Source organism: Octopus sinensis, linkage group LG17, assembly GCF_006345805.1.
Source record: "Octopus sinensis linkage group LG17, ASM634580v1, whole genome shotgun sequence".
Lineage (NCBI taxonomy): Eukaryota > Metazoa > Mollusca > Cephalopoda > Octopoda > Octopodidae > Octopus > Octopus sinensis.
In genome coordinates this window covers 45,532,056-45,550,757 of record NC_043013.1, presented here as the reverse complement: position 1 = coordinate 45,550,757, position 18,702 = coordinate 45,532,056, and the positions used below count along the sequence as shown (strand labels likewise).

At 38.6% G+C, this 18,702-nt stretch overlaps 1 protein-coding gene and 1 long non-coding RNA gene across 3 annotated transcripts in view; both read right to left on the bottom strand.

Moving 5' to 3' along the window:
* LOC115220838 (forkhead box protein K2) overlaps positions 1-1,733 on the bottom strand; it is a 132,474-nt gene extending 130,741 nt beyond the window's left edge. The window contains exon 1 of one of the 2 annotated variants that reach the window (XM_029791017.2): positions 1,221-1,733. In XM_029791017.2, coding sequence (XP_029646877.1) covers positions 1,221-1,579 — 359 coding nt within the window. In that variant the 5' untranslated portion in view covers positions 1,580-1,733. The remainder of the gene's footprint in view (positions 1-1,220) is intronic. The other variant, XM_029791018.2, reaches the window with a different exon arrangement.
* Positions 1,734-2,098: 365 nt separating this feature from the next.
* LOC118766789 lies at positions 2,099-18,301 on the bottom strand. Its single transcript, XR_005002705.1, has 3 exons — positions 18,288-18,301; positions 16,801-16,805; positions 2,099-2,245 (listed from the first exon to the last, which is right to left on the bottom strand). It is a non-coding gene; the product is annotated as an uncharacterized LOC118766789 (long non-coding RNA).
* Positions 18,302-18,702: the final 401 nt, after the last annotated feature.

Below are 18,702 nucleotides of genomic sequence, written 5' to 3'. Positions count from 1 at the left end.
CACTCAATTCGCTGTGACTATTCACTATTCTTCTTTCCCACTAAATAAAACCACCACTCCACGCACTACTAACATCACAAATGAAATAAAATACACCCGACCATTATTAGACACACCACGCTTTTGTTATTTTTTTACATACTAGGAAGGAAAAAAAATCAATCGAAAAACGATTCTTATTTAGCAGATTCCTTACCATATACACACAAATATATGCGAGCGAGTGAGTGTATATATGTGTGTATGTATGTGTGTGTGTGTGTGTATGAATAGAAACCGACATACATGTGACTAATGTATGTACATTACATTCTCGGTAATTAAATTATTATTGAACGTTTATATGAGTATTTTTTTTGCTTTTTTTCTAATTAATTAATTCCGAAGATATCAATTGTATTCTAATAATGACTGGGATACAAAAATGAAGAGTTTTATTCGGTTGCTTCATCAATTTCTCGCAGTCGGTTTTAAACGAAATTTCGCCGGTTCTTGAAGGACTTGTTTGGTTAACGAGGGGACACATTGAAATGTGGTTGCCCTAATTTCTGACCATGCAGACTGCAACACTGTTAACCGTATATGGATATATTAAGCACGACCGGCATTGAGTATATATATATATAAGCATAAATCAGAAGGAACAAAAACGAAAATAATTAATTGACGATATCTACTAACATATATAATAAAATGGCAAATGGGGAAAACACTAAATTTAAGAAAGCTTGGCCAATAAATTAAAACATGGATCCCATTGTTGAATTACTTTGGGTTGGATTTGCTGAATAATAATAAATAATAACAACACTGTAGTCACACATGCTAGAATATATATTGTCTGAAAGGAATTTCTGTATGCACAGCATGGGGGCAGGCATAAGTATTATATATAAGAATGGAGAGGTGTATAAATACATATAAACAGAGGGAAAGAGTAGGTTAAGGTATTGTGGTGATAAACAGCTTAAGCATGGATGTTTACTAAGAATCTAAGATATTAACTGGTGAAAGGAAGTTTGTCATGAAACAAAATAAATATAAACTTGATCCCCCACTTAATGCCTAATCTGTAGTCATGCATCTCTCTCTCTCTCTTTCTCTCCCCTTCACACACTCTCATTCTTTCTTTCTTTCTCTCTCTCTCTATCTATCTCTGTCTCTCTCTCTCTCTCTTCATCCCTCTCGTTTCTCACTTTGATTGCGGTATATTTACTTACGTTTTGGGTAGTTGTAAAGGCGAGAGGCCTTTCCGCTGGAATATGCCGTCAACAAAGACTCCGTTCTTGCCTGAACACTTCATAAAAAAGTTCGGTGGTTCATAACAAAGCTCGAGATGTTTCCTCGATATAAAGCTGGAGTGACCAACGTTGATGTTCACCTCGCCTTTGCTGCTGTTCCGACCGATGACGATCCGTGTTTGCCGCATCGTATACTCAAAGTCACGGCCTTCAAGCCGGGCCAAAACTGGTCCTTCCGGCTCTGGGTTCCAATTTACTTTTGACGGACTGGATGGCGCACTTTTCAGCGCCAACAATGCCCAGGCATCGTTATCTGAAACTTGCTGACTGGTGGACATCACGATTGGAGCGGTCTATCAGCAAAATGGCAGCTAGTGAAAAGGAAAACAACTTACCCTGTACCTAACTGTTTACATCACAGCTGAGTCTACCCAGCATGCACTGCTGCTCTGCCTCTCCCACAACCATAGACACACTCACTCATAGAGGGGCCGCTCACAACCACACAGACACTCACACACGACACTTACACTCACAAACAGAATCATAACAACCACAAACACACACTTTTCGTATAAACAATTAAAAAATATTCTTTGCGATATTTAACAAACATATTTATGTTCGTGTTTCGTTTCTGTAATTAATAATTAATACTCCCGATGTTTTGCTTTATCAACCAATAATTGACAGATGGATAGCATCGTATGTATGTATACATACACAAATACATGTGTATGTGTGTGTGTGTGTGTGTGTGATTGTATAATTATATGTACATGTATGTATGCGTAATTATTTCTTGCGCGCGTGCGTGTATGTAGAAGTACATGCACATGTGAGTGCAGTGTACATACTGCTATGCGAAGTATCTATGGAAATATACGATGAAAACAACAATAATAAGTATTTTTGATGTGACATTAAAATACATATTTTAAAATATTTTTCTCCAAATTCTTATTTACTAAAATTCAAAAGCTGAAAGTGAAAAATGAAACGTACTTGACGATAAATTCCTAGAAAGAAAGAAATAGGACGAAAATAAAAACGGTTTTAGACCGGTTTATTTCATCATGCTTGTCGATATTTCTTCTCTTGAATCTATGCATGAATGCATTATGTAAGTACGTATGCATGCATGCATGCATGCAAGCATATGTGTGTATGCATGTTTGGTGTGCATAGGCATACATATGTGTGTGCGTATGCATACGTATTTACGTATGTAGGTATGCATGCATACGTCACTAACGGACACACTCCAGCCTCTGGTCCACAGACATGTTACCTCCTCTATCTTTTGCTGTTGCTACAATAAAAGCCTCTTTGTAGCTCCACCACTCAGTTACCCCGTCCCACTCGTCTCTGCGCCCATCGGCACACTTGGGGCATCTAATCACCCTTCCCCGCGCTTACCCCCATGCTAAATGCTTCGTGCCCCCCAGAACGTCGCGGCCTTCTGGAATCTGCTCATGTCTTTTCCTGCAGATGTTGATTTGCGACGCTTTAAACGTAACCTTAACAGTATTAATCTCAACCAGCCTCGGAGACCCAGCAAGTATCATGGGGGCTCTACCCGTTCTTCTAGACTCTGCAAGTGCAAAAAAGAAACATACACACACGCATACACATACATATATCTATACATACACATATGCATACATATACGTATGTGTGTGTGCGTCTATGTGTATGCATGACAGTCAACAAAAGTAATAAATAAAAGCTGAATAAAGGAAGAACTAAGGAAAACAGATTTCTGAAGTTATATTCGTCCATTGGTGATCAAGGTATCAATGTACATGATGGCTTCAACCTTACAGCACCTTAACAAAAATGTATGTAGATATACATACATACATACATGTATGTGTGTGTGTATATATATATATATATATTATTTATATGTATGTATCATCATCATCGTTTAACATACTGGCATAGTTTGGACAGTTTGATTAGAGCTGGACAGCTGCACCAGGTTCCAACCTGATTTGGCTTGGTTTCTATGACTAGATGCCCTTCCTAACACAAAGGTCATACCTAATGCTATATATACTGTATATATCATCATCATCATTGTTTAACGTCCGCTTTCCATGCTAGCATGGGTTGGACGATTTGACTGAGGTCTAGCAAACCAGATGGCTGCACCAGGCACCAATCTTGATCTGGCAGAGTTTCTACAGCTGGATGCCCTTCCTAACGCCAACCACTCTGAGAGTGTAGTGGGTGCTTTTACGTGCCACTGGCACGAGGGCCAGTCAGGTGGTACTGGCAACGGCCACATTCAAATGGTGCTTTTTATGTGCTACTTGCACAGGAGTCAGTCCAGCGGCACTGGCAACGACCTCACTCGAATGTTTTTTCACGTGCCACCAGCACAAGTGCCAGTAAGGCGACACAGGTAACAATCACACTCAAATGGTGTTTTTTTACATGCTACTGGCACGGAGGGCAGCTTGTTGCTCTGGCAATGATCACGCTCGTATGGTACTCTTTGCGCTCCACTTACATGGATGCCAGTCATTGAATTTGATTTCAATTTCACTTGCCTATGGGAAATGTTTTGAATATGCAAATGAAGCTCCTATTTCATTATGCCAGCCAAAGTCTAATGATGCTGACTAGCAAACCAGTTTTTGGGATTGCATCAAGCTGTACCAATATACAAGGGGGTACCCAAAAGTAACTGGAAATGTTCTCTGTGGGACAAGCCCGTAGTATTTCAGGTTTCCACTGCTAGTAGCCACTTGATGTGACCCTCAGGCATCAGTCTGCTGACTGGCGTCATCGATTGTAGTCGTACTGCCACATGGTGCGTCTTTGTTTTGCAGAGCATCTCCCTGTTCATTGATTTTTGCGATGACTGACATGAAGGACAGTGTGCTTCCGAGTAATTCTGCTTTCTTATTTTTTTATTGCCCACAAGGGGCTAAAACATAGAGGGGACAAACAAGGACAGACAAAGGAATTAAGTCGATTACATTGACCCCAGTGCGTAACTGGTACTTAATTTATCGACCCTGAAAAGATGAAAGGCAATGTCGACCTCAGCAGAATTTGAACTCAGAACGTAACAGCAGACGAAATACTGCTAACCATTTCACCCAGCGTGCTAATGATTCTGTCAGATTACCGGGGAATTCTGCCAGAATAGGGGAAATTCTGCTTTCTACTAGGGAAAAGGGCAGCTGAAACAGTTATCATGCTTCAAACAGCTTACAAGGAAGTTGCTATATACAAAACACAAGTTTATGAATGGTTTTCATGCATTAGGAATTATTACTTGTCGCTTGAAAACCAACTTTGTTCAAGGTGACCATCGACCTCCTGAACGAATGAAAGCATCATGAAAATTCATGAACTTATCTTAGGCAAACAATTGAGGAACTTGTTGATATGATTGGTGCGTCCTGGAGCTCCTGCCAATGAATTTCGAGCAAGGAATTGCAAATGAAAGGAGTTGCAATAAAATTTGTGCCTCGCTTGATCACGGAAGATTAAAAGCAGTCACAACTAAATACGTGTCAGGAACTGAAAGAACAGCTGAAAGTTGATCTGGATGTTTTTCAAAAGTCATCAGTGGGGACAAAAACTGGTGCTACAGCTACAACCCGGAAACAAAGCAGCAATCAAATTAATGGAAGCATTTGATGTCACCACACCCTCGAAAAGTGTGTCACATGAAGTCCAATGTCAAGACAACGGTGATTTGTTTCATCAATGCGAAAGGAAAATTTGTTCCTTCTGGTCAAACTGTTAACCAGACATTTTACTTGGCTGTTCTGAAGAATTTGCAAGACTCAGTGAGATGAAAATGACCCGACCTGTGTCAAAGTGGAAAGTGGTGGTTTCATCACAACAATGCTCCTGCATAGACCGCCTTCAGTGTGAGCCAATTTTTGACCAAAAATGGCAAGACCATGCTTACCCACCCTCCCTATTTACCCAATCTTGCTCCCAGTGAGTTTTTTTTTTTTGCTCACCTCATCATCATCATCATCATTTAACGTCCGCTTTCCATGCTAGCATGGGTTGGACGATGTTGACTGAGGGCTGGCGAACCAGATGGCTGCACCAGGCTCCAATCTTGATCTGGTAGTTTCTACAGCTGGATGCCCTTCCTAATGCCAACCACTCCGAGAGTGTAGTGGGTGCTTTTTACATACCACCAGCACGGGGGCCAGTCAGGCATCACTGGCAACGACCTCACTCGAATCTTTTTACATGTGCTACCGACACAGGTGCCAGTGAAGCGATGTTGGTAAGGATCACGCTCGAATGGTGCCCTCTTACGTGCCACGGGTACGGAAGCCAGTTGGCTGTTCTTGCAACGATCACACTCGGATGGTGCTCTTGGCACCCTACAAGCACAGGCATAAGTGTCAGTAAGACAACGCTGGTAATGATCATACTCGAATGGCTGCTCTGTCAACTATCACACTCGTATGGTGCTCTTTGCACCCCGCTAGCACGGATGCCAGTCATCGAATTGATTTTGCTCACCTGTATGAAAAGAGTCCTTAAAGGAAAACGTTTTGCAGATGTGAAAGAGGTGAAGAAAAAAAACCACAGTGGTGTTAAAAGGCATCACTTTGTAAGAATTCCAGGACTGCTTCTTTGAACATTGGAAAACATGCTAAGACCAACGCATTGCTTCAAATGGAGAATACTTTCAGGCCAATAAATGTGCAAACATGTAAAACTAAGTGAATAAGATAATATTGCGAAATTCTGGTTTCTTTTTGGTACCCCCTTGTAATGTAGCATAAATATAGTAATAATAACAATAACAAAAGGCGGCGAGCTGGCACACTGGGCGAAATGCCTAGCCGTATTTCGTCTGCTGTTACGTACTGAGTTCAAATTCTGCCATGGTCGACTTTGCCTTTCATCCTTTCGGGGTCGATAAATTAAGTACCAGTTACGCACTGGGGTCGATGTAATCGACTTAATCCGTTTGTCTGTCCTTGTTTGTCCCCTCTGTGTTTAGCCCCTTGTGGGTAGTAAAGAAATAGGTATTTTGTTTGCCGCTACGTTCTGAGTTCAAATTCTGCCGAGGTCGACTTTGCCTTTCATCCTTTCAGGGTCAATAAATTAAGTACCAGTTACGCACTGGGGTCAATGTAATCGACTTAATCCGTTTGTCTGTCCTTGTTTGTTCCCTCTGTGTCTAGCCCCTTGTGGGCAATAAAGAAATATATAATTATAATAACAATAATCCTTGGATGGAATATATAAACATTTAATGCATCACTACACACATTTCTACAAATCCCATGTCCCTTAAGATCACAGTCCATATTCCTAGGGTGATTACAGTGCAGTTTGTACTATCCAAGGGCATCAGGTAGATTATCTTCATGGATTCATTCCTTCAGGCAATATAACTATTTCTTTACTACCCCACAAGGGGCTAAACACAGAGGGGACAAACGGATTAAGTCAAAGTCGACCTTGGCGGAATTTGAACTCAGAACTTAACGGCAGACGAAATACCTATTTCTTTATTACCCACAAGGGGCTAAACATAGAGGAGACAAACAAGGACAGACTTAGATATTAAGTCGATTACATTGACCCCAGTGTGTAACTGGTACTTAATTTATCGACCCCGAAAGGATGTAAGGTAAAGTCGACCTCGGAGGAATTTGAACTCAGAACGTAACTGCAGACGAAATACTTATTTCTTTATTACCCACAAGGGGTTAAACATAGAGGAGACAAACAAGGACAGACTTAGATATTAAGTCGATTACATCGACTCCAGTATGTAACTGGTACTTAATTTATCAACCCCGAAAGGAAGATAGGTAAAGTCGACCTCGGCGAAATTTGAACTCAGAACGTAAAGGCAGATGAAATACCGCTAAGCATCTCGCCTGGCATGCCAACGTTTCTGCCAGCTCGCTGCCTTCAGGCAATTATAACATTGGATGTTTACCAGTGGGATGGTTATCACTTTTGACCAGTGCGAAGGTTGTGCACTTAACAACTGTAACAATTATACTAACAAACAAGGTAACATGACTCTGAGGTTCTCAGATGTCTGATAGACCCATGTCTGTTGTGCTCGTTTTCAATCTGGGGCACTCACTGCAGTAGTCTGCTCTACTTAGTATAATCTTTTATCTTTTACTTCTTTCAGTCATTTGACTGCGGTCATGCTGGGGCTCCACCTCGAAGAATCAACCCCCACTACTTAATTTTTTTAAGGCATGGTACTTTAACAGTTTCTTTTTGTCAAACCACTAAGTTACAGGGATGTAAGCATGCAAACACCAGTTATTAGTGGTGGTGTCAGACAAACACACACACACACACACATACATATAGGTACTGCAAATTTAGGGTGAATACTTGATAAGTGTAAGCACCTGTATATATGCCAGCTAGTGGCAGAGGTGAGAGGGTATATATCAAATAAAATCAAAAACAGAACACAAAGGATGTCGCGGTACACATGTTTCAAGCTTTATAAATGACCTGTTCTTACATCAGTGTATAATAGATATAAAAGATGGTTTAAAGCTCTCCAAGGCGGCGAGCTGGCAGAAACGTTAGCACGCCGGGCGAAATGCGTAGCCGTATTTCGTCTGCTGTTACGTTCTGAGTTCAAATTCCGCCGAGGTCAACTTTGCCTTTCATCCTTTCGGGGTCGATAAATTAAGTATCAGTTACACACTGGGGTCGATGTAATCGACTTAATCCGTTTGTCTGTCCTTGATTGTCCCCTCTGTGTTTGGCCCCTTGTGGGTAGTAAAAGAAATAAAGCTCTCCATATATATATATATAATGAGCTTCTTTCAGTTTCTGTCTACCAAATCCACTCACAAGACTTCGGTTGGCCTCAGGCTGTAGAAGAAGACATTTTCCCAAGGTGCTGTACAGTGGAACTGAACCTGGAACCATTTGGTTACAAAGCAAGCTTATTACCACACAACCACACCTGGACCTACATATCTATTTCTCTACTGTGCTCAATCCTCACCTGTATCCAATTATATGTCATTATTTTCTTAAAATCAGTGACCTAATCAGATTGAAATGCCTGTTCATTGAACTGGTATCCATAAAAGATTATATATCATTTCCTTTCATTTCATTTCATCTAGTTTCAGCTCACGAGCTGTGGCCATGCTGGGGCACCGCCATTCGGTGTTGCTGCATGATTTTACTTCACGAATGCTTTTTTAGCAATTGCCATTTGGTGCATGGGAGTATATTTATGAATATACTCACAATTCATAAATTTCCATTCCTAATCTGTATTACAAGTGTATGATGAAACATGAAACTCTGAGTAACAGTTTCTGAAATATTTTTCAGCTTTAATCATCATCATCATCATCATAATAATAATAGTAATAATAATAATAATAATAATAATAATAATAATAATAATAATAATAATAATAACAATAATAATAATAATAATAATAATAATAATAACAATAACAATAATAATAATGATAATAATAATAACAACAACAACAACAATAATAATAATAATAATAAAGATAATAATAATAACAATAATAATAATAATAATAATAATAATAATAATAATAACAATAATAACAATAATAATAATAATAATAATAACAATAACAACAACAACAATAATAATAATAATAAAAATAATAACAACAATAATAATAATAATGTGTGTGTGCATGTGTGTAATATATATTCTTTATTCCATTATTTGTTTCAGTCATTTGACTGTGTGTATGCTGGAGCACTGGCTAAAAGTCAAGCAAATTGACACCATAACTTATTCTTTGTGAGCCTAGTACTTATTTTATTGCTCTCTTTTGTCGAACTGCTAAGTTATGGCGACGTAAACACATCAAGTGATGGTGGAGGGACAAACACATACACATAAACACACACACACACACACACACACACACATACATAGAGAGAACAATAAAAAAAATGGAGTGGATCAAGAGGTGGCATTCATCAACTTTTAGACATTATATTATGTCAATTTATTTATTTACTAAAAGGACAATTACAACAATATACATACATGTATAACATATTATGCTTTACATATATGATATATAAAAATATCAGTAATTATTAAAATATATAACATAGACCAATAGAAATTGGGAAAATATCTTACAGCTGTTTCAGCCAAGAGGTAAAAATACTTTATTCTACCTTTATCCCTCCAGTAGACTGAAGTAATTAGTAAATGAAATTAAGGTACTTGGGTGTTTCTCTAGGCTTCATCAGAGATTTTTAGAAAGTACATGAGGTTAAGTTATAAATATAAATAAATGAATATAAATACACACACATATACATACTTATACATATACATATACATACTTATACATATACATACATATACATAAATACATATACCTACACTTAAATGTATATGCATGTATATGCATACACAAGAATCAATTATTATTATTATTATTAGATTCCTAACTCCTCCCACATTTTGCGGTGCAGTTTAACCAAATTCGGGTATCTTATAGTCGTGATTAATATCGAGCCCGTCTGAGTATTAGCGCGCGTCTACGATGAGTCTACGATTTAAAAAATAATTTAACATCATTTTTTATTCCATTTTAATGCATAATTTTTCGTGTGTCGATGGCGGCGGAGTTGGCGTCCACGCTCAAACACCTGCACCTGTGTTTGCTTCTCCCCCTTCTTCCCTCCATCGTGAAGCTGTGGGGAAGGGAGTTTAAGGAAATCAACGTTGTAATGCGTTGTCAAGGAGACCAGCGTTCTTTTAGAACAACGACTTCATGGCTTGAAGACACCAAAACAAAAATGGCTAAGAAAGCCCGAATTGGCATCTATAAAGGAAGTAACTCTCTAAAAATGCTTATATAGTTATTTCCCTTACAAACCCGAGCAACGCCGGGCGATACTGCTAGTATTAGATAAAATATAAACAGAGGTATGAGAAAGTTATATTGTAATTTATAAAATCAATATATCTTAAAGTTATTTTAGTTATGTAAGAGTGAAACTGTATATACATGAGGAACACACACACACACACACAAACAGACATGAAGGAAGTAAAGAGACACTTTTAATTTTCAAAATCTTTTACTTAATACACAAAGTGAACAATTGAAATGTAATAAACAGGTAGGACTACATACTTTAGTATTTAGTTGACATTCCGTTTGCAGTTTTTAGTTCAGAATGTCTTTTTGGCATTGAACTGATGAGCTTTGTGATTGTCTCTTGTGGAATTTCTGCCCACTTTTCACGCAACAATCGAAACAATTCATCTTTAGATTTAGGTTTCTGTCGAGTTTTTCGTACTGTTATATCTAGTATACTCCAAAGATTTTCAATTGGGTTCATGTCAGGAGATTGGCTCGGCCAAGGAAGCTTTTTGATCCCATTTTCAGTCAACCATTGGTGATTCCTTTTCGCTATTTGATGATATATGCATATAGGCGCAGGAATGGCTGTGTGGTAAGTAGCTTGCTTACCAACCACATGGTCCCAGGTTCAGTCCCACTGCGTGGCACTTTGGGCAAGTGTCTTCTGCTATAGCCTTGGGCCGACCAAAGCCTTGTGAGTGGATTTGGTAGACGGAAACTGAAAGAAGCCCGTCGTATATATGTATATATATATGTGTGTGCATGTATGTTTGTGTGTCTGTGTTTGTCCCACTAGCTTTGCTTGACAACCGATGCTGGTGTGTTTATGTCCCCGTTACTTAGCAGTTCGGCAAAAGAGACCGATAGAATAAGTACTGGGCTTACAAAGAATAAGTCCCGGGGTCGAGTTGCTTGATTAAAGGCGGTACTCCAGCATGGCCGCAGTCAAATGACTGAAACAAGTAACAGAGAGTAACAGAGTATACAGAGTCTCTTACAGCTGTTTCTAGAATAACCAAGCATGTGAACCATCATATCAAGTGAGGATTCCATTGGCTGAGTAACCCATCATCAGAGAGGGAGGAGTGAGACTGGTGTAAACCAAACACAGCACTCATAGTATATATCTATTATTTTAAGTTGGTTGATGAAAACTCCTTATATATATATAACCCGTGGCCCCTACCTGGGACGTAGCCAGTCCACCTGTGCATACCTTCCTTCTTGGGACACTTGTGAAGACCTGTTGAGGCAAGTGAAAATCAAACCAAATCAAAATAGATGAACATCAATGGAATTTGTATCTTTGTGGTACCAGTGCTGGTGGCACATAAGAAAACCATCCGAACGTGGCCGTAGCCAGTACCGCATCGACCGGCCTCCGTGCTGTGGGCACGTAACAAACACCATCCGATTGTGGCCATTCGCCAGCCTCGTCTGGCACCTGTGTCGGTGGCACATAAAAAACACCATCCGAGCATGGCCGTCCGCCAGCCTCGTCTGGCACCTGTGTCGGTGGCACATAAAAAACACCATCCGAGCATGGCCGTCCGCCAGCCTCGTCTGGCACCTGTGTCGGTGGCACATAAAAAACACCATCCGAGCGTGGCCGTCCGCCAGCCTCGTCTGGCACCTGTGTCGGTGGCACATAAAAAACACCATTTGAGCGTGGCCGTTCGCCAGCCTCGTCTGGCACCTGTGTCGGTGGCACATAAAAAACACCATCCGAGCATGGCCGTCCGCCAGCCTCGTCTGGCACCTGTGTCGGTGGCACATAAAAAACACCATTTGAGCGTGGCCGTTCGCCAGCCTCGTCTGGCACCTGTGTCGGTGGCACATAAAATCACCCACTACACTCTCGGAGTGGTTGGCGTTAGGAAGGGCATCCAGCTGTAGAAACACTGCCAGATCTGACTGGCTTGGTGCAGCCTTCGGGGTCCCCAGATCCCAGTTGAACCGTCCAACCCATGCTTGCATGGAAAGCGGACGTTAAACGATGATGATGATGAAAACTCCTAATATTTTCTCTGTGTGTATGTTTGTGTGTGTGTGTGTGTATATATATATATATATATATATATATATAATATAATCAATAATAACGAAGGGTAAAATTAATTAATTAACTAGTAATCAATAATTTCACCAAGTAGAATTCGGCATGAAAAAGGACCATTTCTCGGTAAACTTAAGTAATATTTTATAATTAGGGTTCAGCAAAGATTTGCTTTACCACATACCGAAGTTTAGAAATAACAGCCAAAAAAACCTTAGCTATTTCCTCTACTTTAAAAAGCGACTCTCAAAATACAAAGTATTCGAAAACAGAGTAGAGGAAATAGCTAAGGTCTTTTGGCTGCTATTTCTAAACTTCGGTATGTGGTAAAGCAAATCTTTGCTGAACCCTAATTATAAAATATATATATACTAGCAGTATCGCCCGGCGTTGCTCGGGTTTGTAAGGGAAATAACTATATAAGCATTATTAGAGATGTAAAGTATAATAGCCATCTCAATATGGCTAACCACAAAGTGGGGGTGTTACTGTAGCTTTTTACGTTCTGAGATTTAATAAGTTTTTAGAGAGTTACTTCCCTTATATATGCCTAAAATGCATTAAAAATGGGAAAAATTGATAGTAAATTTTTTTTAAATCGTAGACTCATTGTAGACGTGTGCTAATACCCAGAAGGGCTCGATAGGAATCACGACTATAAGATACCCGGTTTTGGTTAAACTGCATCGCAAAATGTGGGAGTAGTTAGGAATCTAAATCGTAGGAGACAGACAGCACACAACCTCTCTTCTATATATATATATATATTACATGTACATACACACATGCACATTTCTACATATTTATTTCCCTTTTACAAGTTAATGTTATTTCCATATTTTGGTTATAAAACCTTCATAAGATTGTAAACTAGTTTGGTTTTCCAAGTCATATGCAATTATTTGTGGATCGTCTTACAAGAGGAGCTGTGCACACCCATGGTCTATTAGTATGCCTTTGTTGTATATAAATAAATATTTTTATGAATGATTTGAGTGTGTGGGTGGAAAAGAAATAGTTTTTAAGAGACATAAGTGGTGGGATAAGGAGGGGGAGAGAAAGATAAAAGAGAGAAAAATGAAACATTCATAAAACTGAGGCACAATGGAAAAGATACTCTATGTTAAATTTAAATTCAATCATGTTTTGTTTTGGAGAGAATTGAAATAAAACTTTCACTTTTTTTATTATAGTAGTAACTATGGAAGACTGGTGGGATTATTATTTGCATGACTTAAATATCGGTCGCTGTTTAGTATATAATGTAGTTACTATAGGTTTACTATTAATACCAATACAGATATACATAGATTTATGTGTTTCTTTGTTGTAGTTTAATTTTAAAGTTAGTGTTTAATATTTCCTATATTTAGATTGAACGAATGTTGTTATTAAGTTTTCACTTTTATATTAAATTATGGAAGACGGATCTTTTCGGTTTGAACGGTAGTTTTTAACATAATTTCTGGGTAACTTAAAAATTTTAAACTTCATATACTGGTAGAATGTGTTTATAAAACATCTTTTTCTCTTGGTTTTATTGAGAAAATTCTATAGTTTGTAAGATATTTGTGGGGTTTTTTCTTCAATTTCTGCAATTTCAACCAATCAATGACCTCTGTTGATGTAAAAAACATTCTGTGCAGTATGAATATATCCCTCGTTTAAGAAACAGATTGGGTTTATTTACATTTGTGAAGAAAAAAAATACCCTTCCCCCCACCCCTAACTAACCCTAACCCTAACTATCCCTAACCCTAAAACAGATTGAAATGCAATAGATCGATACTAGGGTCATAATTATGGGTGACAATTTCACATGACACCGCTAGAAAAAACTGCCATTCAAACCGAAAAGATCCTGGAAGACAGTGGGGAATAATATGTATGACTTAAATGTTTGGTTTCTGCTTAGTTACATATCTAGGAGTTGGTTATTGATTTACTTAATGAATTTAGCTACCGATACTGTTGTATGTAGGGTAAATGTGCTTGAAAGTTATGGTTTCTTTGTTATGTTTGTTCCCAGACAACACTTATTTTAGTGCTGTTGACACCATTGGATTGAGTAGTACTGCCCAAGTGTCAAAACCATAATAGTATCTGTAAGACAGCTAATGATGTAGGTATGTTGGATTGTTGGTATGGCTGTGTTTGTATATGTGGAATAGTATTATAACACATACTTTTGATGTGTGTGTGTGTGTATGTATATATATATATATATATATATTACAACAGTCTTGTCCAGGCTAATGCTGAATCCAAATGCCCTGCAAGAAGCAGAAATGCAATTCATGAGTATTTGCATGTCATCCACTGTATGAGTGACTAAGTCACAGTCATCTGCATAAAGGAGGTCACGAATAATAGACTGGGAAACCTTTGAATTGGCAGAAAATCGGCGAAGATTAAAGAGGCGGCCAGAAGATCAATATCTGACATATATTCCCAGAGAGCTAACCTTAGCAAAAGCATGAGTAAAAACAGCAGCAAAGTACAAAGAAAAGAGAGTTGGGGCAAGGATGTCACCCTGCTTGACACCATTCTCTACAGGAATGGGTCCCGCCATGGCACCACCAGCATTGACCCAAGCCTCCATCCAATCATGAAATGATTTAATTATAGATACAAAGTGATCCGGACATCCAAGTTTGCCAAGTATTTTCCATAGAAAGGCCCTATTTACAGTATCAAAGGCCTTTGTTAAATCAATCAATACCTGGACAAGATCCATATTCTGCTCATAGCACTTCTTCTGCATCTGTCTTGCTGTGAAAATCATATCCATTGTCCCTCTACCAGATTGGAAGCCACATTGAGATTCAGATAGGACATCATTTACGAGACACCCATTCAGACGGACAAGACTGTTGTAATTTCCTGCACCAGGAAATCCATATTTGGAACCAGCTATCTTGGTTGAAGGAACAATTCTGAAGATAGTTGACAAGTTTGTCTACCTGGGCAGCACACTCAGCCGTTCTTGCACCCTGGATGAGGAAATATCTTTCAGGCTGCAGAGAGCAACTGATTCTTTCCGGTCTCTTTAGTCTCGTGTCTGGTCCCAACATGGCATCGCAAGGCAAACAATAGTTGCTGTGTACCGTGCATGTGTACTGTCATCGCTCCTCTACTCACGTGAGACATGGTCTCTGTACAAACGTGCCTCCACCTATTCCATATTAGCTACGTACATTAGTGTTGCAGCTCCACATCACTTAATTCATTAACTATTTACTGAGAGCATTTTATGGTTTTATTTCTTGAATTTAATTAATTGGAATATGTTCCACTTATACACCCAAATTCTGTATTTGACCCTTTCACATTTAATCAGGCCATATCCAGCCGAAATATTCAGTCCTGTTGTATCTTCAAACTGGCCCAGCCTCTTGCACTTTTCCTAGAATATTATTCTGAAAATAAACAACCATGTCATTGAGATCTCAAAGTTACAAAGCAATACATGACTAATACTAATCAATGTGAATAAACAGGCATTGTGTTTGATAAAGGGATTTGAATGCCAAAGAATTAATACATCTTTGTCAGGTCTTTTACTTCACAACTGAGTTTTCTGGTGGCATTTTTTATCTTGACAAAATGATTGACAAGCTCAAAATGAGTTTCTATTCATTTCATCCAATTCCTATTTCAGTTCTTTCAAAATAGTGACTAATCATAGACCATGTTGCACATGTAAAATAGTACCATGCTATTATTACTGTCCCATTGGTGGAGTTGGCTATCAAAGCATACAATGAGTTTAGGTTGCAGAAAGAGGATTTATCTGAGAACTAAATTCATGCTTTTATATATGTTTGTTTGATATGCTTAACTCTGTTCCATATTTATCATGTAGATGTGTAGGTTTATATAATATCATCATCATCATCATCATCATCATCATCATCATTATCATCATCATTTAACATCCTTTTTCCATGCTTGCATGGGTTGGACGATTGGACTAGAGGTGGTAAGGCCAGGAGCCACACCAGGCTCCATTGTCTATACTGGCATGGTTTCTATGGCTGGATGTCCTTTCTAATGCCAACTACTTTACAGTGCTTTCAACATGGCACCAGCACCGCTTTCAATACTGCTGTGGTGGATAGGTCCAATATATATATATATGTATATTGTCATTATCATCATCATTTAACATCCATTTACCATGTTGACACTCTGGCACTTGCTGAACAGTTCATCAGGATTTGAAGAGTCTAAAAACAGCATTGTGCTCCTGTATCTGCTTTGGCATGGTTTCTGGATGCTCTTCTTAACACCTAGCATGCCGGGCGAAATGCTTAGCGGTACTTCGTCTGTCTTTACGCTCCGAGTTCAAATTCCGCCGAGATCGACTTTGCCTTTCATCCTTTCGGGGTCGATAAATCAAGTACCAGTAATGCACTATGGTCGATGTAATCGACTTGATCCATTTATCTGTCCTTGTTTGTCCCCTCTGTGTTTAGCCCCTTGTGGGTAGTAAAGAAATAGGTATTTCGTCTGTCTTTACGTTCCGAGTTCAAATTCCACCGAGGTTGACTTTGCTTTTCATCCTTTCGGAGTCGATAAATTAAGTACCAGTTACACACTGGGGGTCGATGTAATCGACTTGATCTGTTTGTCTGTCTTTGTTTGTCCCCTCTGTGTTTAGCCGAGGTTGACTTTGCTTTTCATCCTTTCGGGGTCGATAAATTAAGTACCAGTTACGCACTGGGGGTCGATGTAATTGACTTAATCCCTTTGTCTGTCCTTGTTTGTCCCCTCTATGTTTAGCCTCTTGTGAGTCATAAAGAAATAGGTATTTCGTCTGTCTTTACATTCCGAGTTCAAATTCCGCTGAGGTTGACTTTGCTTTCCATCCTTTCGGGGTCGATAAATTAAGTACCAGTTACGCACTGGGGTTGATGTAATCGACTTAATCCATTTGTCTGTCCTTGTTTGTCCCCTCTATGTTTAGCCCCTTGTGGGTAGTAAAGAAATAGGTATTTCGTCTGTCTTTACGTTCCGAGTTCAAATTCCACCTAGGTTGACTTTGCCTTTCATCCTTTCAAGGTCGATAAATTAAGTACCAGTTACACACTGGGGTCGATGTAATCGACTTAATCCATTTGTCTGTCCTTGTTTGTCTCCTCTATGTTTAGCCCCTTGTGGGCAATAAAGAAATAAGTATGTGCTGGATGCCTTTTTCATGCCAACAGCACTGCTGAGATTTTCATGCAGCTCACGAAACAACGAGGCCTGAGGAAAGAGAGTGACTTTATGCTAGAGGACAAGAAGGTTGGGGACAGAGCAGGTTCTTGTAGAGGTGTTGCATGGCTGTTCATGTACAGAAGAGAGGGAGAGAATGCACAGTATGAGGTATATAGAGATAAATAGTGGAGATGGAGTGTGCAGGTGGACCCACAAGGTATGGTGTGAATGGAGGTGTGAGGTGGGGCACAAGATTGTCTGGAAAGCAGGAGAAGAAAGAGTGGGAAGGTAGACTGCAACTGTAAACATTGGGTGGCATTGAAGGGTGGATGGCCAGTGAGTCATGAGCTGAGGAAGATAGAGAAATGTAGAAGAGAGCAGGATGAGGAAGTAACAAGAGATGGGCTTCTGTTGGTGGCCTGCAGAACTTTTAGCTGCATGGAACAGAAGAATCAAACTGTTTTGAATAATATATATATATATATACTTTATTTAAAGCAGCAGAAAATTCAACAAAACCTGTTACTCTGAGTTTCCCATTGCCGTTCATTTGCTAGCTAGCAAAAACTGTCCGATGAACGGCAACGGGAAACTCAGAGTAACAGGTTTTGTTGAATTTTCTGCTGCTTTAAATAAAGCATATTACTCTACCACTGGTATTTGCGTACTCTTTTTTCCACCTTGTTTCACATTTATGTGTTTACTCCGGTATATATATATATATATATATATATATATATATATATATATCTTGTTATATTTCGGAATGGTCATTTTATATATATATATATATATATATATATATATCGCAAATAAGAAAATGGCGGAGAACAATAGGTGGTTCATCAACTTTTGGACATTAAAATGTTAACTTATTTATTTATTAAACTGATAATTATAATTAACAACATACATACATATAGCATAAATATTAATTCTTTAATATAAGTATCCTCAGGTGGGATAGGTATGTTCTTCAGTGACGAGTCCATCTTTATGAACTCCATTTTTCCAACAGTATTCATTTTGAGGGTCTGGACTCGTCATTAAAGGACATACCTATCCTACCCAAGGATACTTATATTAAAGAATTAATATTTATGCTATATGTATGTATGTTGTTAATTATAATTATCAGTTTAATAAATAAATAAGTGAACATTTTAATGTCCAAAAGTTGATGAACCACCTATTGTTCTCTGCCATTTTCTTATTTGCGATATAAATTAATGGTAAAATATCTATTTACCTTCATCCATTTAATACACTAGGTAATGTAATTGCAATGCAATAAAAAACACTTGTGTATTAATAATTGGAT